This window comes from Manis javanica, chromosome 2 (assembly GCF_040802235.1).
Source record: "Manis javanica isolate MJ-LG chromosome 2, MJ_LKY, whole genome shotgun sequence".
Classification (NCBI taxonomy): domain Eukaryota; kingdom Metazoa; phylum Chordata; class Mammalia; order Pholidota; family Manidae; genus Manis; species Manis javanica.
Window position 1 is genome coordinate 69,232,244 of NC_133157.1, and position 25,054 is coordinate 69,257,297.

The following is a 25,054-nucleotide window of genomic DNA, read 5'->3' on the forward strand; positions in this document are numbered from 1 at the left end:
AACTTAAAAAGGAATGTAAGCACAAATAAATATGAGAAAGATACTATGGGGAGATATTAAGAAACTAGAGTACGAAAAACAATATAGAAATTGACAGACACAAAAACTGACTTTTAGGAAAGGCTTCCAAACCACAATAGTTAATTAACTGAGCATGTACTGTGCTCAGTTAACTGTTGCCTGGCACAGTCAGTTTCTAGTTGTGTCTAAGATTGTTTAGTGTTTAAACATGTTTCACATATTAACTTATTTAATCCTTCCAACAACCCTCTGATTTGGGGACTATCATTAACCCAAATACAAATGGTCAATGAACACATGAAATGATGTTCCATATCATTAGGGAAAGACCACAATTATATGACTTCATACCCACGAGATGGCTATAATTAAAACAGCAGGTAACAAGGGTTGACAAGGATATGGAGAAGTTGGAACTTTCATACACTGCTGTGGTGGCAAGTAGAACAGAGCAAGAAATTCAGGGAGGCAGTTTGGCAGTTCCTCGAAAAAACCCAGAGTTTACCCTTGACCAAGCAATTCTACCCATAGGTACACACCCAAGAGAAATGAAAACCTCTGTCCACGCAAAAAGATGCTTATGAGTGTTCACAGTGGCGTAATTCACAAGAGTCAAAAGGCAGAAATCACCTAAATGTCCATTAACTGCTGCATGAACAAAAGTGGTATATCCAAACAGTGGAATATTATTCAGTCATAAAAAATGACATATCGGTGGATGCTACAAAGTGGACAAAAAATTACACAAAGTGAAGGAAGCTAGACACACAGATAATTTAGTGTATGCTTCCAGTTAATAGAAGTTACCAGAATAGGATATAAAGACAGAAAGAGATCAGTGGTTGTCTAGGGCTGTGGGGGACAGGAGGGTTGGGGAGCATTGGCTAAAGACTATGGGGTTTCTTTTGAGGGTAATTAAAATATTCTAAAATTGATTTGTATCATGGTTGCACAACTTTGTTAATACATTAAAAAAACACCAAATTGGCCATTTTAAATGAGTAGATAGTACAGTATGTGAATTATATTTTAATAAAGCTGTTACTGAAAAAAGGAACATGCATGAAATAATATTACTCCAAAACTTAGGAAAAATAGAAATTAGCAAACTGAGTAATGTCAAGTATTGGTGAAAATGGAGGAAAACAGGAACCCTGAACTGCTTGGTTAAGCTATTCTTTTACCTGTGATTCAGAATCCCACTCTTGGGTAAGCATTCCAAAGAAATACTTGCAGCAGTCCTTAACATACAAAAGTGCTCACTGAAGCATTACTTGTATTCAGGTGGAGGAAGCAACACAGATTCCATCACTGGGAAAATGAACTAAGTAGATCTGTTAGATGCAGATAATGGAATATTATGTAGAGTCAGAAATGACTTTGATGGCTAGACCTTAAACATTAACACACATAAATATATTATCTTCACAAGCGAGTATCTAAGGACGGACATGTATATCTGAGTGGATGTTTATGGAGGACAAAAAAGGAAAAGAGACTAAAGGAAAAAAATAAAATTAAGTGAAGTAAGATCAGGGCTTGTTCATAGACTGACAATGATAATATGCCATGAGTTAGACTAGAGGTTCCAGAGAGCAAAGATCACACATCTGCTTGCTTAGCCAGTGGACTTGTAATGCCAAGGTCTCTATTATTTTTTGGATAAATGAGCTAGTAAATTAACTGACATTACCTACTCTCTGTACCTAAGAACCCCCCATCCATATAAGAAGAAAAAGTCTACTAAATCACGGTAAGAAGGCAAATGTGTTTTTTTGCAATTGCACAGGTTTCTTCTGGGAGCATAACAGAAGCAAATAAAAACCTATGAACCTATGTTGGTGGAGGTGGGTGCAGGTGGGAAAAGCACTGCTAGTTACTAAAATCACTCAGTGTGTTGTGAAGCACAGAAAAGGACACTCACTCAGGGAAGAATAAATCTTGCCCCTCTTGAAATTAACTCTCAAAATGGAAGGTCAACTCAATGTTAAACAGATGGCCCATTGTGGAAATTAAGGTTTTCTTAATTTTGGCATGGAATCAGAGTTACCTTACAGCAGGAGGAATTTCCTAAAATTGCATGAATAATTTAAAAACCTGTCTCCTGGTAATTTTTTCCTGCTCAGTGACAAAGGATGAACATCTGACTTCTTTCTCAGCAAAACAGGAAGACTAATGTTAAAAAATGACCCTAAATAGAATGACCTACTGCATCTCCTTCCTCTTCTGTAACAAAATTACTGAAATGATGCTTATCAATTCTTGATGTAATAAGAATTTACTGAAAAAAAGAATCTCCCTTTGATATCCTTTGTTATTACTTTGATAATGCAGACCAACTTGTATTACTATGATATACAAAGGACAACTGATTCTCTTAGGGTTCAATGAATAGGGAACTAGAACTAACGTCTTTTAAAGGTGGTTTTAGAGAAAACTTAAAAAATGCTTATTATCATTTCATTTTGTGTAGTATTTTGACAACTAAGCTTGAAATAGTGTCTATGCTAATTTAAATAGAGTCTTCTTCAACTTAGACTGTGTAAATGTAGTTAGTATATGATAAACCACTTAAATTTGATATTAGAACTATTCTAAAGTACAAAATGAATTACTTTGAATTTGGCTTCATTAATAGAGAAGTCTAGACAACAACCCACTTTTGATGCTCATCTCTGGTTATAAAAAACAAAGCCTGATGTTTTTTAGACAAATTAATGGAAGAAACCAAAAAAAAAACAAACTTAGATTTACAGCACATCTTAACACCAGAAATGGACAAATAAGGTAAATGTTAGATTATCAACATCGAGAAGTAGCAAAGATCAGAATGTACTAAAGTCAGAAATGATGACAAGAGATGATGATCAAGGATGAAAAAACAGGAAAAAAATACCTGATTTTAGGTCAGTTCTGTACCAGGGCGTCATGAGCCTGACATTTCCCAATAGACTGATCCAAAGTAAATCATACTACCACCATACAAAGATGATCAATTATGTACAGCTCAGTAGCCTAGGAGTGTTATCAGTACAAAAATTAAATTCATTTTCAATATCTGTTGAGAGCACCAATAAGTTAGGCACTTAAAAATCTGTAGCAGCAATTAGCAAAGTACAGCCAACAAGTGAAACTACGAGCGACTATTCTGACATGACAAGTTTAGTGCATACAGAGAAGCTGAGTATGCACCTTCAAAGTCTGGCAACATGCTCCCTTTTCAATCAGGATGGAGCATCTAAAAATACTTGTAATGACTAAAATTTCTCCAAAGAGTAACTTATAAAACTAGGTGTTCAGTACGATGTTGTTTTGACACATTTCTATCTTTTTTGTGTATGCCTTATGTAGAAACATAGCTTGGAAATTCTTGTCTCTGGTGAGTTAGAACTTATTCCTTCTTTTATAGGAAATCAGCAGCAGGGATACTATACCGTGAGCTCCAAGGATTTGACTACCGTAACTGCTAGGAAAATCCAACTCTCATTACAGACACAAGACTGCATTGGGCTGTGCTACATGGCTACATGGGAATGAAAAACTTAAAGAACTTAGGGAAAAGTAATTTTTAAATATTTCAAATAGAAAGGAAAAGTAAAACTATTTTAGTCTTTGAAAAAGAATCATGTGAATGACTTTTTAAGGTAAAGTTACATTTTTTAAATACTAGTAAGATTCTAGAGATACTTAGAGTTAACTGGGCCAATGAATCATTTGAAAACACCCTAGGAAATGTGGGTTTTCTTTATAAACTGAACAGATGCCTTAGTAATTTTGAGTTTAGAAAAGTTTAGAGGAGTTTGTTAAATAGGAAAAATTTACTGGGCAATGTACAAATAAGATTCCTTCCTCTCCCACTGGTGAGAAAAGTTGGGGTTAAAACACGAGTTGAGGTGCAGACCGTAAACATCTACCAGGGTTATCAAAATAGTTTCAATTCTATTATTAGTCATGAACTTATTTAAAAAATAATTGAAACATAAGATTATATATTAACAAAACTTTAATTAAAAGTTTGTATAAAAAAGACCAGAGGTGAGGAAATTGCATCTATGACAATATTATAACACAAGGTGGATATTAAGGCTTGTTGCCTATCAACTATGCCATGCAAACTATTTGTAGCAGAAGTTCTACAGACGTCAATGTAGTCATTTCTATACTTGGATCTTTTGTTTCTTAATACTTAGTACACTGACATAGGAGCCAGTAACTACATATGGCTACTTATGTTTAAATTAATTAAAATTAAATACTCAGTTCCTCAATCATACTAGCCACACATGACTTGTGGCTACCAAATTGCACAATGCAGGAAGAACATGACCATAGAAAGTCTTACTGGACAGTGCTGAACTAAAACTTTTCAAACCCAGGGAATCCAGAACTAAAGCTTATATGCTTCATATCCGTACTATGTTGAAATGGCGCTCCTTCCTTCCTGGCCTTTTCATCAAAATAGGCAATTTTCTTAAAGCTCTTCTTGTGGAACGCTGTAAACCACATAGAACTAAATGAGTTTTAGTACACAGTACTGCTTTGGAAGAATGTATCTTGACAAAAATACTGTAACATATAAACCAATTCTATTAAAAAATTTTATTACAACTGAGCAATGGAAATCAATGAGGCTATCTGTACATTTTAATAATATATGCTTTTGATGTGTCAAAGGGATTCACATTCTTGAAAAGTTCCTATACACTGGAGTTCCAAGTCAATCATAAGAAACTAGAGAAGGATTTGTGACTATTAGCCAACCAATTAATTACTGAAAATAGCCCATTGAGTATTCTATAAAGACTTAAAATCCTGTTGATCCTCTTAAACAATGCCCTAACAAGTGTATCAAGTCTTCCTGATTAAGCAAAAGGACAGGTTGCAGATTTTTGCATATGCTAATATCATATTCCCATAAAGCTCTTGGTGACTGAAATTGGAAAATGCTAAATTAGCTAAGCTTTCCAAATCTTGCCTCTACCTGTTGCTGGGCATAAGCTAAATAAAACGTGAACAGACACATGTTTTTAATCATCAGTTTTGGCACCTCTATTGAAAGACTTTAAAAAAACATGCTCCTCCTTAACACTCACAAAAAAGCTGTCATAGTACACTGGTAGAGACATTCCACAAATACACATTATTTCCTCTTCATTTATAAAGTACAATCTGTTTCTGGGAAACTTTCCAGGTGAACACTTTCTCAATACATTCCACACTGTATAATACCCACATTACCACAATATAATCTAACTGAAGTCATCAGAAGTTCCAGAAAATTTAAGGATTACTGATAATTGATAATTATAAATGATTAACACAATCTTTTTCAAAAAGAGGGTTCACATTACTGGTATTCCAATTTGAATTTCTAAGAGTTATAAAAAAGATGATAAAACTCAGCACTTGATATGAGTAAGTACCCCGTCAGACATTCCTTATCAAGTAGTAAATAAGCTGGAGCCAGAGTCAAAAGATAGAAATGTAAACGGTGATAACATACATTCAAATAACTATTAAGTAAACTATATAATATTTGATATAATTTAAAAATAACATCATAGTTATGAAATAACTACACGGCCTGGTTTTAAAAACCTCAAATCACTAAGTTAAAAAAATAAAAATAAGTCTCCCTGTAAGGCCAAAATAATGACTGGTGAAATGTCAGTTTAAGAGCATTGGGGTATGGGTGGGGACTTGATAATATGGGTAAATGTAGTAACCACATTTTTTTTTCATGTGAAACCTTCATAGGAATGTATATATCATACCTTAATAAAAAATTTAAAAAATGTCAGTTTAAGAATTTAGATACTCTTAACTCAGAATACCAGAGGTTTCCACTGGAAGAACTTTTCTGGGCAATCAGATTAATCTGAAAGATCCAAAGATACTGATAAGGGAGGTTACATAGGGAAACTGAGGGAATGGGAAGGATGTGTGTCAACAATGGTGGGAGAGAGCTATATCTGTCCTGTAAGTGGGATGTTAACACGTAAGAGATAGACATGTAATGTTATTATCTAGAGATATGGAGGTAAATATCAAAAGAATTCTTCAAAGAAACTAAAAGCCCCTGGGAAGGAATATATCAAAGAGATGGAGGCCTGGGATTGCCAATTTTCCTAACAAAGTTTGTACAATCACCTGGCTTTTTAAACATATGCATGCTTGCATGAATTAGATTAAAATTTTTTAAAAAGTCTCTTCCCTAATCTTACACTAACCCAAACCCAAACTTGCTTCAACCCCAGAAATTACTATTTTGAGTCATTTGTTTTTAATTCTGGTGTTTACTAACACTCATGTATTTATCCTCTATTACAATGTATCTTCATTATGAAAGATTCAGAGAATTTACCTCTTTTTTCCCTTCACTGCTCATTCTGATTTGTTAGTTTTGGATTTTATTGGCTATAACTGTAAATATTATACTTGAGTCTTCATTTCTTGTCCTAGCAATTTCAAAAGTTTCTACTGGATCCCCATTAATCATACATCATTATTATTGGTTATACTACAAATACTATAAATTAGATATTATATAAATATACTATATATAAAACATCTCAGATTAAGTTTCACATTATTTGCCGTTTGTTTCGCAACTTAGTTTTTCTGTGCTTTCTCTATAGGTTGACTTTTAAAATTAGGCAACAATAAAAAGTATTTACATTATTCACTGCCATCCAAACTGTGATAAAACCCAAAGTGAGTAGCTATTTTGTCACTAAATCCAAGTGTTCGGGTGTTAATGCTCTGATAATTGCCCATGATAAATAAGGTATATTTCAATTTACTTCACATCTGGACTTTTAAGAGACTCCTGAATTTTCCTACTTTCTGCCTCTTAAATTTTCAGAAAACCCATAAACTTTTATTATATTAACATATTCCATCTTCTCATTCTGAGAATTTGTGCAATAAAATCTATGTTGTGTTTGAAGACATTCTTAGATAACCATGAGTTACTTTAAGTATTGTTAATATACAATCTTATGTTGGTTTCAAATTGTATATCACAGTGGTTCAAGTCAGTTACCCACATTATTAAGTCCACCTCTTCTACTGTGGTTACTATCAACGTAGAAAGATGTTAAAAAATCTTTGACTATGTTCCTGTGAGTTCTGTTTTAATCTTCAACAGTTTATGTTCTGGGCCAGTTCACAGCCCAGCTATCCACCCAGGATTTCTTTTCATCATAAACTTCTCTTGTTCCTTGTTCCTTAACCTCACATTTTAGCCTTTTTGTGGTTCCTTTTTATTTTGCTGGACTACATCTATAAGTACTTTGTCCTGCCTCCTTCCAAAGGGCCTAGGCATGCAAACCACATTTTTATGCACACTTTCATAGTTATTTTGATTTCATACTTATGGCAAACTAGGCATGCTTCAGAATTAAGGTTTCATTTCCCTCAATTAAAATCATTGGCTCTTATCTTCTAGCATGCAATCACGATGCCATATTACTTACCTAATTTTTTTGAAGTGATTCCCATGTCTCTACCAGAAAGATTAAATTTTTTCTGTATTCTTTAATTTTATGAGATTATATCTAAATGTGTTATTCTTCATCTTGTTTTATATTTAATAGGTTCCAAAGCCCCAGGGCCTTCTTTACCTGTTTCTCTATTTCCTTTCCACCTTCTCTGTTCCACCAGAATTCCTATTTAAGAACCCTAGAACTATCAATATATCCATTAACTTGCCTTTCTCCCTTTCTCTTTCAGCTCATTGTTCTAGGGAGTTTCTTCTAGCTTATTTTACAGATCACTATTGTACTATTCTAGAGTGTAAAACCAATTTTAACATTAAAACTGTTTAAGGAGTGCAATGTCCTCTTAAGAATCTTAGGACACTAAGACAAATTTTTGTTGTTGTTCAGTCCATCTGTGTCAGATCAGGTAATGTTTGTTCTTTAGTTGTTCATCTTGGATTTGCATGCTGTTGGGAGTGCTTCTTCACGGACTATTCATATTTACCAGCAAATAACTAAATTGAGTTTGTTTTTTATACTTATATATAATACTGTTGACACAAAAGACTTCTAGTCTGAATAGGGTTGATTGGATACAGGCGTAAATCCTATAGCCACTGCTAAAAGAGAATTTCTGAGATTAGAGTACAGCTTACCATTCAACAACATGGTTTTGAACAGCACGGGTCCCCTTACATGTGGATTTTTTTTTCAACAAATACACTGTAAAATTTCTTGGAGGCAGTTTGAAAAATGTTTTCTCTAGCCAACTTTACAGTAAGAACACAGTATATAATACATAACACATAACACAATTTTATCAAATACATCATTGGTACGGATTCAGGTCAGCAGGTGATAAGCAGGTTAAAAGTTTTTAAGAGGTCAAAAGTTACAGAGATCTGACAGTGCGAGTGTTGGTACCCCTAACTTTTTTCATCTTTTTTTTCTTTTTGGTAAAGCAGATACTTTAAAAATATTTGAGAACATTTACAGTTTTAACTATTTGCCCAGTAATGCAATTAAGGATTCTACCCAGTCAATTCTTCTAATTGACTATAGTGTAGTCCAGAAACCACTAAGCTACTAAACAAGAGACCTAGCTTTCCATTCTTTACTACTACTAACAAGTTGGTGAGTTTAGGGAAGTCAGTCTCTTTATACCCAATTTTCCTTTTCTATGAGATGTTTGAACTACTTATTAATGTTTCTTCTAGTTCTAAAACTGTACAACTAGGATACTTTTTTCTTCTCATAAACTTCGGATCTACTCAATCTTCCACAGTATTCCAAAAATGAATGAAGAAATTTCTAATCTTAGAAACTTCAGAGACTTTCAGTTTCTAAAAGTACCTAAATTAAATAAGCACATTTATTTATATTTATCAAGTTACAGTTAATGAGTCGTAACTTGGGGATTCGGGGTGGGCAGGTGATGGGGCTGGAGAGGGGAGTGCAGCTGTTTGTGAGAGGGTAAAAGAGATTGCCAGAATTTGACTATTCTAAGCACCTCATGTAACTGGAAATGTACATTTGTCCTCTGTGACTGGCTTATTTCACTTACCAGATCTTCAGGGTTCATCACGTTGTAGCATGTCACAATTTTCGTTTAGGTGATAATATTCCATTGTATGTATATATTATACATTTTTGTTTATCCATTCATCTCTCAATGGATGCTGTCTTTTGTGAACAATGCTGCCATGAATATGGGTGATCAAACATTTGTTCCAGTCCCTTTACTTCAATAGGAAACAAAACACGTATTTTGTGTATGTGTTAATATACTATATTCTTACAATTAAGTAAGCTAGAAACTGTTTTTTTCAAATTGCCACAAATCTCCAAAAACTTTTCCAATGCTTATTGGGAAAAAAATCTGAGTATAAGTAGACCCATGCACTTCAAACCCATGTTGTTCAAGGGTCAACTATACTTTAAACTTAAATATATTAAACATGAAAATTCTGTGAGTAGCCAAGTATTAAAAATTTCTAAATTCCTAAAATGAAACTTAATATTTCAATTTTTTAAAAATTTAAACTTAAACATATACCCTGCAAATTCTCTGAACTTCAAAATTCTGACATTTTATATCTGTTGTAGTCTGTGAATTATCACTGAAAAATTAAATTCTAGTCTGTACAGTTATTAGTTATTAAAATATATCTTCTAAATGCATGGAAATGCATATGAAGGGCTCAGGAAGTCCTGTTTCAACAGCAAGGGCTTCTTTATTGTACAATTAATCAACTGAACCACTTTGTTAAGTACGAACTACTTACTAACCACATGGATGTATCTGTCTATTGTTTTGAAACACACCACACAAACCCACATTACTGCACATACTTTTAACAGTGGCTGTCACACATAAGTCACTCAAAATCCAATGTTAGCTGAGCTGAAGTTTGTAAAACAAAACAAACAGTATTAACTTTTGACAAATGAGGAATCTAGATTTGCAGGCTCAAAATTTTGCTGGGTTATGAAAACCAGGCTAGTGTTTATCAAGGTCCACACTTATGTACCTTGATTTCATTGTAAAAAAAATTCATAAATATTAACCTCATTTAATCTTTTTAACAACCCTGTGAGGTAGATGCATTACCCTCTCCCCAGCCCAATTTACATGTGAGGAAAGAGAAATTTAAATCCCCCAGACCACCATGCTAGAAAAACAGTGAAGCCAGGATTCCTGTTCAGCAGTTTGGGTCTGGCATCCAGGCTTTTTAATCACTGAACCAGACTAGAGTGTGGGAGTGAAATGTTTTGTTACAGTGTGAACATAGAGAATAAAATGAGTCCAAATGATAAAGAAAAATAAGGATGACTTTTTCATTTCACACATACACACAAAAAAGACTTGAACAAAACCAAATAAAGTTAGAAAAAAAATCAAAGATTGGATGAAAATAATAAAAGCAGGTAATTCAGAATGTGAGCATACGTATCTTGGTAAAAAGGAAGTGGATTTCGCCACCAGGTGATAAAAAGTAAGTAAAACCCGGACTGACCATTTATAAATTCGCGTTTTTGTGTTTTCACCTTAAGATTCTAAGTCACTGTTTTAAAAAAAGGCCAATTTTACTTGTTACATGGAAGAAAGTGATCATCTTTCAGTGGTCTCCAAATGTATAAGGATTCTAGAAGGTCTTTTGGTATTTGCTTCAATACTGCCAAATTTCTGTTCCATAAAATGTACCTGACATAGACCACCAAAGTGCTATCAAAGGTGGCATCAGTTTGGAGTTAATACCTACACAATCATCACCCCGCGGGGCTTGTCATTCGGACTGACTCATACATTTTAATGGATATATGTAGTAGTCTGTTGGGATGCTAGTGAGTGACACTGAATCTATCAATTTGGAAGAACTGAAATCTTTGGAGTTGTTTGTATGCCTGAAAACAGTATCTATGTATTTATATTTTTAAATTCCCTTTTCTAATTCTTTTTGATGTGTAGAAATGCAATTCATTTTTGTGTAGTGACTTAGGATACAAAAACTATGTAAATCATTAATCTCAGTACTTTTTTTGCTTTACTGTACCCACTGGGATTCCAGTACACTGTCCAAGATATAAACCCTTCATCTTAACAGTGAAACAACAGTAATCTTCTTTAGTATGGCTTTCCCTATAGAATTTTTATGGCTCTCCTTTAGAAATTAAGAACATTTCTTCCTCCTCCTAGTTTCCTAAGAGTTTTAATGGGATAAATTCCACAAAACCAACCTGGTATTCCTGTAACAATCCTAACTTGGTGATAATGATTTTTTATATATTACTAGACTCACTTTGCTAGTATTTTTCACTGGTTTTTTTTCATTTACATTCATGACTGAGAATGGCCTTCAACTGTCCACTTTCATAACTTGTTTTGCCAGATTTTTTTATTAAGGTTATGCAAACTTCATAAAATTTAGTTGGGGTATGTTCTCTCTCTATGCTAAAGAAAAATGAGTTATGTTTTCTTATAGACAGTAATGTGATTTACTATCACTTTTCCCCTCTGAAGATTTTCTGTGATATCTCTATTCTTCCCTCTATTTTAACCGTTTTTAAAAACACTTCATTAGTAACTGTTACAATGAAGTCAGAGAAACACATACATCCCAAAACAATGCAGCCTACTGCAAAGAAACTACTAGTACTATGAATCTTAATTCAACAGTGTCTGATTATAGAGTTTTGGGTTTACAGATTTAAAATTCAGTGTCAATCACTAGAGGACAAATGAAGAGGCTATCGTTTCAATAATGTATAATAAAGAGAATACTACCTATCTCACAGGACTGCTTTGAGAATGAAGTACTAAGAGTGAGACCTAACACAAATCTGAAATTCAACCTGAGAGGTTGGTGCAAGAATGAGTAGAGTTGAGGTCCCATAAGCCATTAGTGACAGAAGTCTACTTTTAACCTTTAAATCTTGCCTCCAGTGATTTGTTTCTTTGGAAGGTCTTTGGGGTATGTGTTAGCTTGGAAATGGGAACTGGAGTGGTATGCTAGTGGTACATAAACCCCTTGCAATCTGTGTCAGCTTAAGCCCCTGAATAGTTCCTTCCACACCTGTGGATATGAAGATACTTGTGGCCATTGCTGTGGTATTTCAGAATTTTACATTTTACTGTTCTTTTTGAATCTTCTTGACTTTAGTGCAGTATTTCTAGGTTTTGTTCTGTTACCTTCTATCTGAATTTCTAATTTCTGTTCTGTTGTCTTATGCTGGAATTCTTCCTATTTTGAGGGCCTGGTACAATGTTTATTTCACTTTTAAATCCTCAGCTCCGTGCTTAGAAGCACATAAATCATCCACCTGATGCCTGTATTAAATAAATCCCAGTTTCTACTTCAGAAAACAAGAGGAAAAAGAATGATGTACAGAGGGCACTGGCCCTAGAGGCAAGCTGGCTATCAGTGTACTTTTTAGAGGGGAGATTGGTCCCCAGTGTGAGAGCCATTAGGTCCACTGGGGATCCTGGGTGTCTTGTAACTGAAAAGTATCTAAGGCCAATGTATATGCTTGGTAGGCCCATGCTGGCAGGAAGCATGATCACTATTCTGCTTTTACTTCAAGGTGACAGAAACCATTTATACAAGGACAGGCTCCCTGAAATGCCCCCATTTGGACCTAGAATGGCTGGATCTAAGTCCCTACCTCGTTCCTATGTTTCACTTTGGACTTTTCATCTTCCTGAGAATGTTTCTCTTGGAATTATTAGGCGGTGTGGACAAGGCAGCCTCCTGAACACCGGGAAGCTTTGTGGATTTCATGCTAACCCAACAGACACATTCACCATGAGACTGAAACTTGTGACTGTCCAACAAGTCACTGTTACTGAAGGGTAGGGGCAGTTAAGTGCAAAAGGATTTTACGCAGGAAATCTGCCCTAGAGGTCTGAGAGGGCTTTGAGGAGGAGTATGCATTTATGCTGCTCCCCTTTTCTTTCAGTAGGGACCGAGTAGAAATCAATCCCATGATTATATATTGCTCTTAAGTCCTATCCTCTATTTCCCTACCATGTCAACAACACATTCTTGAGTTTCAATGGTTGCCACCAGGGAAGTTTCTCAGATTTGAAAGCCAAGAAATCCTAACACCCCCTCCCCATCCCCCACCAAGAACTGACTAGATCAATATACATGCCTAAGGCCTATGTTCTGGCTAAATGGTTATATACTGTCTCTCAGGGCTAAATTACCTGTTTGTGTACCTTATTCTCAAGATTCTTTTGCCTTTTGCAGAGTATCAATATGGAGACTCTTACCTACATCAACTTAAATTAAGAAACACTTTGGGAATTGTTCATTGCCACTCATTCTGCCATCTTATACCAATTCTGACTGAATCTAGGGGTGGGTGAAGGGGGCTATAATCCAATATAGACCAGTGAGGTAAAGAAGTGCTACATTACCTATCTTTGTAAAGTCTCGGCGATCTGCAGAATGTATCAAGTCATTCAACCTCTCTATTGCCCCCTGGCCCCCTTTGTCAAAGTTCTAATGCTTAATGAGTTGATTTTTTATTAGTACCCTCTACCTCAAAATGTTAACATACCACAGGATACATGATTGGGGTATTGTTTAGGCTATTGCTTAGGCTTGACACTGTACAAACTTTTACCTGGATGGTTCCGAGCTAGGTAATACTTAATCAACTCTATTAAAAAAAATCAGTTAATGTCCATAAAACTCTTGGAAGAAAACATAGGCAAAAATCTCTTGAATATAAACATGAGCAAACTTTTTCCTAAACACATCTCCTTGGGCAAGGGAAATAAAATAAAAAATGAACAAATGGAACTAAATATGCTAAAAAGTTCTGTACAGCGAAGGACACTATCAGCAGAACAAAAAGGCATCCTACAGTATGGGAGAATGTATTTGTAAATGACATATCTGACAAGGGGTTAATATCCAAAATATATAAAGAACTCACATGCCTCAACACCCAAAAAGCAAATAACCTGATTAAAAAATGGGTGGAGGATATGAACAGACAATTCTCCAATGAAGAAATTCAGATACCCAACAGGCACATGAAAAGATGTTCCACATCACTAATTATCAGGGAAATCCAAATTAAAAACACAATGAGGTATTACCTCACGCCAGTTAGGATGGCCAATATAGAAAAGAACAGGAACAACAAATGCTGGCAAGGATGCAGAGAAAGGGGAACCCTCCTACGCTGCTGGTAGGAATGAAATCTAGTTCAACCGCTATGGAAAGCAGTATGGAGGTTCCTCAAAAAACTCAAAATAGAAATACCATTTGACCCAGGAATTTCACTCCTAGGAATTTACCCTAAGAATGTAGTTTCCCAGTCTCAAAAAGACATATGGACCCCTATGTTTATTGCAGCACTATTTACAATAGCCAAGAAATTGAAGCAACCTAAGTGTCATTCAGTAGATGAATGGATAAAGAAGATGTGGTACATATACAGAATGGAGTATTATTCAGCCATAAGAAAACAAATCCTACCATTTGCAACAACATGGATGGAGCTAGAGGATATTATGCTTAGTGACATAATCCAGGCAGAGAAAGACAAGTATCAAATGATTTCACTCATCTGCGGAGTATAAGAACAAAGAAAAAACTGAAGGAACAAAACAGCAGCAGACTCACAGAACTCAAGAATGGACTAACAGTTACCAAAGGGAAAAGGACTGGGGAGGATGGGTGGGAAGGGAGGGATAAGGGGGAAAAAGGGACATTACAATTAGCACACATAATGTGGGGTTAGGGGGGCATGGGGAAGGCAGTATAGCAAAGAGAAGAAGTGACTTTATAACATCTTACTATGCTGACGGACAGTGACTGTAATGGGGTTTGTGGTTGGGACTTGGTAATGGGGAGAATCTGGTAACCACAATGTTGCTCATGTAATTGTATATTAATGATACAAAAACAAATCAGTTCATGTGCCAGTCAAATCTGAGAATTACCAGAGACAGCACCACCACTAGTAAGGAAGGTATCTGTGGTTCTACAATCCCTGAAGCTTATGCAAAATTTTAAGAAAAAGGATCCAAAACATTTAATAGCAGAAGTGACCAAAAAACACTCTTCTCAAAAATCTGGAGGTTCTTGAGTTCAGATTTGTTCCATATTCAGTTTATGCTTGCACCCAATCTAAAACAGCTGCAGCACTTACTTTCTACAGAGGTATTTGGAAAGCTGCAAGAACTTCCCTTTTGCACCTCTCTCATTTGTGGGTAATGGTTATCTCCCATGCTGCACCTGGGCATTTATGTCCCAAGATAAATCAACCTAGATCTTTACATATTCATTCTGTCTCACACCACTTCTGAATGATTAATATTCTCAGGTCTAGACAGGAAGGTCTACTTTGTACTCCTGACTTCAATTCCTATTTCCCCCCCACAATCAGATTACAACTTCTGGTTGCTGGCCTGGGATTATGTCTTTACTAGGCATTAACAAATATCCCAAACTCTTGTCACCCATCAGAACTTGATAAAGACATTATACTTCTAAAAAAAAATACCTTGAGTTCATATTGAAGGTAGAACTATAGATACTGGGGAGGGGAGAAAGTTAGAATTTCCATCTGTGAATATAAAGAAGTGCCAGATTTTTTAGAGTCAGGCTGGTAGCTTTTCCTAGAAGATCTGTGAAAAGGTACTAAGGCTATCATAATCATGTCACAATTGAAGAAACGGGATATAAACAGTTCTTGTCTTCTAAGACATATACATACACTTTCCTCAGAACATGGGAGTATCCCCTTTCCCTACCCTTTGAAGGGCAAATATCAATATTAAAAAAGAAAAATAGAATAAATGAATATGAGAAAACTAATCAAGATCATACATGCATTTTCATGTTGGTGTACCGGACAGTCCTTTCTCAACTCCAAGATGCTAAGTGAGATGTCTTTCAGCAGCCTCGGGACTGATTATATGGCAAACTTTTTACAATAAGGTCTAGGGTGTTCACTTTTAGGCTTCCAGGAGGAAGCAGGGCACAGTAAGAAAATCTTAGGTCTTTCACAGGAGACACATGAATTTATAATTAGAAAGAACTGTTAAGTGCTAGTTAGTGCCAGTAGATTGATCTGCCTTTCTTACCTGAGGATTAACTAATCCAAGAAAAGCTTTCTCTCTCTCTCCCTCCCTATAAGCAGCTGCTCCAAGAATAAGCTATAAAATAGTAGCAGTTGGTTTAGAGGGCTTCAACCACTCCATATTAACTTCTTATAACCTTGTTCCACATGAGATGTGACTTCATCAAAGAAGCTGTCACCTGAATTATAAACCTAAGGTGGTGACAATTATCAAAGGCTGGAAAAAATCACGTGACCCTTGTCACAGGAAGAAATATTAACTATCATTAATTTGAAAAATCGTAACATAAAAACTGTGATTACTATCTAACAATGTATCAGGTTTCATCCTCCCCACATTTACTTTGAATAACAGTAACTGGTTGTGGTACACAGTATAAAGAACTCTGGTCCATCAGTCAGGAAGGCTGGGTTCTAGTCCCCACTATCACAGCAACTACCTCTGAGACATTAGAGAAGTCATTTTTCCTTCCTGAATATGTTTCCTTCTTACCTCTAACAATGAAGGTTTAAGTTCAATGGCACTTGAATGCTAGCATATAGGCTTCTCAATTTTGAATATTAAGTGTATAATACCTAAGGAGAACTAAGTACCTAAAACAGAATGGAAACTAATAATTTAATCTTTCTACAATGTTCTTTGTATTCTTGGGCTTTCTTCTCATTAAATGTACCCAGACTCCAACTTTTCTCTGGCAGTTACTTCTTTCTTTGGTTCCTTTGGATTTTACCTTCTACTTCAGCCTTTTGTTCAGACTCCTTTTTGAAACAAAATTTCAGTTGCCTCCCTTGTTATGACAAGAAGACTGAAAAATCAAGTGGTCCAGATTTGTGTATATAAGTACTAAACATTAATTCTCAAAATAATAGGCTCTTCCACTAGATCAGTTCTAAGATTCTAACTCTTTAAAAATGTTTATTTATTCCCTGTATGGCCCCGGAAGATGACTGGTTAGCCAGAGACGGGTAAGATTCCTCAAGGGAGGAACAACCTAAGACAGGCACAGTCGCAGGGGGGCCATCAGGTGAGAATTTGGGGATCAACAGAGGTGAGGCTCAGAACCTCACCCCCCCCTGCTTTGAGAGAAATCTTCTGCATCCGTGGATGTCTTGCTGCCCTTGTCTAGCCTGGATTAATACTTAGTCCATAGGCACACACCTGATCATCTGATCATCTACATTTGCCTTCTTACAGCACTAAACTATGTTTTCTACCTTTATCTTGCATCTACCTACCACTTCAGCATTTTATTAAAAATAAAAATAATAATAATAATAGGAGAAATGTGGGATCAACATATAAATCAAGTACAAAAATCAAATGAATATTCATATTTGACCTGATGGTTTATAGGTCATATTGCATGATCAAAACCGAAAGTTTCTGTGATGAATGCCCTTGTACTGTTCACCATGTAAGAATTTATTCACTCTGTAAGAATTCGTTCACCATGTAAGAACTTGTTCGTTATGCTTCAGAAGATTGGAGACTGACGAGAATTAGGCTTGAGATGGATTAATGATTGTACATTGAGCATTGACCCCCCTATACTGAATTTTATTGTTGTTAACAACCATTTGATCAATAAATATGAGAGATGCCCTCTCAAAAAAAAAAAAAAAAAAAAAAGAATTAACTGACACAACTTGGATGGAGCCAGAGTCAAGGCACACAGGGCAATGGGCAGAGAAATGGGAGAGGATAACAGGGCCAAGAAAGCCAAGACTGCAGAAATGTTTTCTGAATGTATGAAAGGAAAAAAATCAAATATTTACATTTATGTATATTTAAATACATGGTTATAGTGTTTTATGTGAGCAGTAGCCTTCTTTCTTTTATACTTACTTGCTTACTCAAGTGTGTGTGTATGTAAAATAAATATTGGCTTTATTTTGTAAAAAAAAAAAAAAAAGAAAAAAATGTTTATTTAATGAAGGAGTGAAATTTAGGTTTTCTAAATTAACTCAGTTTTACCCTACCACTTACATTAAAAAGCAATTCAGAGAAATGGTACAGATATGAATCTGTTTAAGCATACAAGAAAAACAAACAAACATATATATATACATAGCTTCAGAGGGGACCAGTACTATTTCAATTGCTCCTATAGGTATTTTGAAAGAGGTATTTTTATCAATCATTGGAACAGAAACAGCGCTGCATGACAAGCAGCATACCAGCATATTCCTCTCACCAATCCCTTCTCCATATAATAACTTTTTTAGTAAGGATACAGGTTAGTGCACTCTATTTAAGTCGGTGTAGGCTTATACATATCTTTGTGCATAGTCTATAAGGTGATGTCCTACTTAATTTTAAGTATAATATTCCCTAACAAGAATCGCTACCCCTGTGCACAGAATGCTTAACAAGCCAGTCACTCCTTACTAATATGGTCTCTGTCAACCAACAGTTGTGGTCATCTACAGAACCCCCACCAGTAACTTTTCCTCTAATTGCCTTGAGCTTTCCCTTAGCTATACCATCTCTAAGTGTAAGTTTGAAGAAATACTCCTCCTGGAACATGTGTAATAAACACTCCTGTCACTTGTGCTTAATAAACTTTCCTGGTCTCAACAAACCAGTATTTTGCTAATGTTTCTTCAAATACGGAAGTTTTACCTTTTGCATACTTTTTCTTCCATGGTGCATTAACATCAACTAGAATAATTATTTCAAAGAATACAGGTTTAAATGCCTAATTAAAGAAAATAAGAACAAAATATTTAACAGATTGGGAGAAAATTTAATTCAAGACCTTGAGCTAATCTTTTAATCCCTGAATATGTTTCTTCATTTGGAAACAAGGTAACCAACCTAATGCCTACTGTTCATTCAAGTCTCTCTTAAAATTTAAATTTATGTACTCTTTTATGAATTGGTGGTATATCAAATATATTATAATGAAGAAATTAATATGTAATTTATTATTAATAAAGAAAAATTAAGTGCTATGTGATGTGGGACAAATTTTAAGTTTTAGAAATTAGATGAAAGTAAGTATCAATAATTAGGAAACACTTTGTGAAGGAGTTAGAACTTAAGCGTTAGATATGATTTCCAAGATCAGAAGGAAAACCCTCCAAGGTGGAAGAATTGCATGTGTAAAGCATGATAGTGAGAAAGAACTGAAAAAGCGGCATTTAAGACTGGGAATAATGAGAAGTAGGTAGAGAGGGAACAAAGCTTGTGTGCAAACCCTGATGTGGAAACAGCTTTCAATGCTTTCAAGGAACTGAAATATGGTGAAGGAGACTGCAAACCATACTGGTGAAAGGGGAGAGTGTCAAGATAAGTCTGGAGGGAGGAAGCAAAGGCCAGATCAAAGCCTTCAAGGACCCCCTGTACCCCTGAAGCCATGAATTCTTAAGTAGGACATCACCTTATAGACTATGCACAAAGACATATATAAGCCTACACCGACTTAAGTAGAGAGCACTAACTTGGTAACTCATGTACTGCTGAAGAATTTCACTGATTCAAATTTTAAGGTTCCAAATTGAAGGTTTTAAAAAACAAACTTCAAACAGGCACACATTTCAGTCTGCTACATGGAGGTATATCAGTTATTAGGAAAGAAAATTGACAAATGGCCATCACTTAAATTGCAAAATGTGGAAACCACATCCTTCAGTTAAATGTCAGTACTTGACAAAAGTAATTGTTTCTTCAAATTAGCAACCTAAGAAACTTTTAAAAATGCAAATGAATTAATGATAAATTTGATTTATTGGATACTTCAGGTAATAAAAACTGAAAAAATTCTGTCTTACATTTTTCTCCATTTTTAAAGGGCAAGTAGCAAATAAATGAATGCTGGACTTTTATTTTCTTTAAGAGACATTTTCTAGAGTAGGTCTAAAAAGTATTTTAGTCAAAGCTTACAACCTTCCTAATACTCTTTACCAAGTAATCCAATTAGAGGAAAGGGGAACAGAGGCTTGTACAAAACAGTTGATGGAAATCCATGATACCTGATTTGAGAAGAATGTCATTGTTTTGGCGAGTCTACATGTCTAGTGTATCTCTAGGGTAAAAAATTGTTTAGGATAAGGAAGAAAGCAAACATTAACAATGTGGGGTTCGTCCTTCCAAATGTCATCAACTGGGTTGCTAAGTATCATTTTGGGTACTTAGGCATGAAATACATCATCTAGTTACTTGGGGCATTGCATAGAATTTTTACCTTTGAAGAAGTGTTTTTTATGCTCCTACCTACCTCAGTTTTAATGTGAGGGGGCTGGACCCTAGGTCTAGAACTTTTCAAGCAAGGCTCTTTTATACTGAATCCTGCCTTTCTATAAACTACCTGGATTTTTTGGGCATCATATTCTGTGTTCACCATACAATCTTCCTTTATTCAGCTTCCAGTTTTCTCCCTCTTCTTGCCTTACAGAAAGAATAATCTGATTGGACAGTCTGTGACATACCTAAAGTAAAAATAAAGTACAACCTGTGGGAGTATTAAAAAGTCAGAACAGTCTCAAATAGCAGGTATTTACCATTAGCCTCAATATCTTAAAGTCTGTATAGAAAAAAGATTTCACTGGGAAGTCACTCAATTTGTCCTTAACTATAGAAAAGGACACATGCAATTCTCTTGATTTATGGAGTTACTTTCTCTACCCTTTTATAGTAGTTTCCAGCTTCCACAAATGAAAAGACTGACAAGGGTTGTATAGAATAATTAAGACAACAGGAAGGACAAATCAATGTGAGTAAACAAATGGAAAACCATTTGAGAATAAGTGTGATTTCCCTCATTCCTATGTTCTCATCTACAATTTCTTTTCTATGTAGCCTAGAAGGGTGATGTCCTACTTAAGAACTGTGGCTTCCCTCTGTACTTGTAATAAAACCTAACATCTCCAGGGGTCCTTAAAGGCCTTGCATGATCTTGCCTTTGCTTTCCCCTCCCAGACTTATCTTGACATTCTCCCCTTTCACCAGTATGGTTTGCAGTCTCCTTCACCATATTTCAGTTCCTTGAAAGCACTGAAAGCTGTTTCCACATCAGGGTTTGCATACAAGATTTGTTCCCTCTCTTCCTATTTCTCACTATTCCCAGTCTTAAATGCCACTTTTTCAGATCTTGTGAATCCCATGTCTAGATGAGGCTATTCTTTCTCATAGCTCCCCGAGTTCTTTTCCTTTAAAGTTCAAAATTCTGATCCCTGACATGTATTCCCCTGTAGAATTATTTGATTAATGCATTGTCTTTACTTTGAGGTTACTGACCATGTTTTTTTCAGCAGTATACTGGCAGCATTTGATCAACAATCCTCTGCTAAGAGTAAAGAAAACATAGATGGCAGCACACCCAGAGATCTAGCAGAATACAAACTGAGAATGATGAATGACTGAAACATTGTCCTTTGAGTTTTGAACCAGAATTCACAACACTAATGTATCTAATTTATGGCTGAACTCTTTCTGGAAATCATGATAATTAACAAATGTTTTTCTATTCACATTGCACTCTATGCATTTTAAAAAACACCTTTGATATACTTAAATTCTGTAAGACAGTTGAGTTAAATGAACCATTAAGTTGAGAATAATTACCACAAGCACAATTTGCTAAGTGGAGATATGCTTTATCCAGTGAATGCATATTAGCTGCAACACAGGAAATCATTTTCCTAATTATAAAGCTATAATACTATATTTTTATATACTAAGTAAATTATGAATATCCTTTGACGAGGCTGGAAAAACCTCTTTTTTTGAAGGGTTATTTGCATGATGCCAAAAAGAAAAAAAAAGGAGAAATGTTTCCCAAATGATTAACTTGAGAGGCAGTTTTACAGGGCCTAACAGTCATGAATTACTTTGAAGAGGTAAGTTTTTTATTGACAAAAAGTAAACTTTCTCTTCTGTATGACTTAGTTTCTTTTGGGATGAAATCTGTGCTAATATGTCCTTTCTACTTTTTCTAACATTACACTGTATCTTTTTGTGAAAGAGGAAGCTTTTGTAAAAAATTTTTAAAATGGTAATAGATACTAAGTTTTTATTTTATGAAGTGATTTTACTTCTTCCCTTTTTTGGGGAAAATTTGACTGGTCCCCCTCAAAATAAAGTTTTAGAACTTACTAGGCTTTGGCACTAGATAAATGCAATAACCAAACACAGCTTAGTTATCTTCCAGTTGTATGGCTTTAGACAAATTACTTGTCTGAGCCTCAATTTTCCTATGTGTAAACTTTGCAGGGTTGCTGAGAACATTAAGTGAGACCACCTGTAAATTCCTGGCATATTCCATGATGAAAATGTATCTTTTACTTGGAACAGGCAGGCATGTATTTGATAATTTCTTTCTGGACCCCAGAAATCAATCAAATCCCGATTGTCTTTTCACTCCTGAGAAGTCTCTGCCTCCCCTGTCCTCATCTTCAGCCTCGCCTGCTCAACTGGTTCATCTCTTCCGTTCACGAAAAATTTTAAAAAGTATCTATATCTGGATTCTAACTACCATCTCAAAATGTTCTTCAGAATCAAACTTCTTATCACTTCCCACCACGGCCAAAATGAACTGTGATATCAACATCGTTGTCAGCAAGTTGCTAATCCATTTAGGATCACTGGTAACTACTTATAATTTCAGAGTGCATTGGATATTTCTCAGTTGTCAATTTACACAATCACTTTGTGCCATTAAACACCATTTTCTTTTCTCTCATTTTTTAAACTAAGTTCCAATCTTGGCTTTTCTGGTGATCTCTCAAAGATTTTATTATTGTGCATTTTCTGCAGATTGGCTATCTTTCTGTCTTCCTCTTTTAATTTACCTAAATCCGTGGTGGCTTTAGCTATCCCTTTCATCTTCTTTTGTTTTCTGCTTTCTTATGGAAACACTTAACGGCTTTAGCTACACTTATGCACTAATGATGCTGTGATCTAGAAACTTAATCTCTAGCACAGACCTTCCCTTAAGCTATGCACCCCGAGTATCTCCATCTATATTTCCCTCCCTCCTCCTCCTCATTCCTCTTATTCAGTCAAGGTCTATGTCCTGTTTTATCTCTCTCCACCCCCTCAGCCACATCTTAGCTCACCCACTTTCATTTATTGTTATTAACAGCATACGCTAATATTTATCTTTCACCTCTTTAGTCCATACTGTGAACTGTGCCAGGTGATGTCACTTTCCTGTTAAAAATATTTAATGGGCCTTACAAGCTCTCTCGAATAAATTTAATTCTGTAGCATGTTATACACGATTCCACCACATTCTCTGCTTCCTGGTTTCTAGCCTTATTTCTGAGTCTCTCCCTATTCATTTGTTCTACTAACTTTACTCTTCCACCATAAGAGGCATGTTCTTTCTTGCTTCTATGCCTTTGCATATACTGTTCCTTATCTGCTGGTAAAATCCTCCACTTACCCTACAAATAAATAAAAACAACTTTCACTTAAAAAAAAAATAAAGCCTTGGGATAAGTTTTACTTCTTTCTCCAGGGGGAAATGAAAATGTCTCCTGAACCACGTGAGTTCCATTTGACTGACTTAGATAATCTCTTTAGTCAAACTTGTGTTGTTTGCCTATGCATATTAGGTCATAAAACAAAATGTCTTTATGGATTCTAACAATTAAAAAGTGAAAAAACCATTACCCTAGGGGACTGTATCACAATGCCCTTAAGGCTTAATTTTTAGGTCTTTCTCCCTTTTATTAACTTCACTGTCTCAAATCTTTATCAAAAGCAACTGTGGTCTATTAAAAAGCTCTGGACAATACATAACCTGCAGTGTTTCAGATGATGTAAGCCTACCACACCTACTTACTGAATGGTATTTTCTTGCTAATAACTGATGTGCAAAGAACAATCTTTACTTTTGGGGATGGGGATGGCAAAGTTAGAGTGAGAAATTATCAGTACACCAAGCAGGATACTAACTAGGAACAAAATACCTAGGTCACAGTCTGAGGATGGCATTTTTGAAAGAATTTTATTACAGGAATTATTTAAACCGATTTTAATTTTCAAAACACACTTAAGAACAATCTAAACTCAGAAGCCAAACAAGTTTATTGCAATTGAAAAATGATGTCTTTTTTTTTTCTGGAGGCAATTACTTGATACTTCAAAGTTGTTGGTACTGGAACGGAGACTTGCCTACACCAAGTTAATGAGGTTCTAATTTCAATCTTCTCTCTTCTTCACTCTGACCTATATTGAACATATACTTAATTTTTTAATCCTATTCTTTTAATGTGACTACTCCCTAAATTAACCTTAAGTTAAGCACTCCAAGATAGCCACAATGAGAATAATTTCAGAAGCTTATATATTTTTAAGGATAAAGACTTCTATCACTATTGACAATTATAATACCACCTCCTTAGATACTGTGAGAAGCTTCATGGGGGAAATCTGAAATTAAAGTCATAGCTAAATATTGTTTATGTCCTAATGGTTTTCTAAAGGTCATGGTCTAACAATATAAGTTACAAATTTCTGCTTTTATACTTTAAAAACAATTTTAACAATATGCATACATTTTAGAATGGAACATAGGGGAAATACAACCAAATATAATCAGATTTGTCCAAATTCTCCTTGACTGTGTCACTTTATGCCATTTGGCATCTTAAATTCTTTCAACTGCAAGATGATACACATCCACTGTTTTCCACCACATAGATGATGTGTAGTGATTAATAATATCTATAAAACAATTTAAAGCTCCAGTATAAAGACACTCTATAAATACAAAACATTTAATAAATCTGCATGAGATGATTTTCAAATTTACAAAGTTTTAAAGGTAGTTTACAAATGAGAGTATATGTTAATGAAATATACATTACTACAATTGACTGGTTCTTCCCATTAATATTTTAGAGTTGGGGGGGATAAAATTTATTGACTAATGACCCCCCCACAATGTTATACGCTAAACGCTAGGAAATAAAGTACAGAGTGCTACTTGAGAACTAGGTAG

The 25,054-nt window shown here is 35.2% G+C and overlaps 1 protein-coding gene across 2 annotated transcripts in view; it reads right to left on the minus strand.

Moving 5' to 3' along the window:
• Positions 1 to 25,054, minus strand: part of ABHD17B (abhydrolase domain containing 17B, depalmitoylase) — a 42,542-nt gene that overhangs the window by 12,073 nt on the left and 5,415 nt on the right. Inside the window, exon 2 of one of the 2 annotated variants that reach the window (XM_036991211.2) lies at positions 9,067 to 9,244. The exons of the other annotated variant lie outside the window; for it this stretch is intronic. Within the exon in view, the coding sequence (XP_036847106.1) occupies positions 9,067 to 9,084 (18 nt within the window). The 5' untranslated portion in view covers positions 9,085 to 9,244. The remainder of the gene's footprint in view (positions 1 to 9,066; positions 9,245 to 25,054) is intronic. 2 annotated transcript variants of the gene reach the window in all.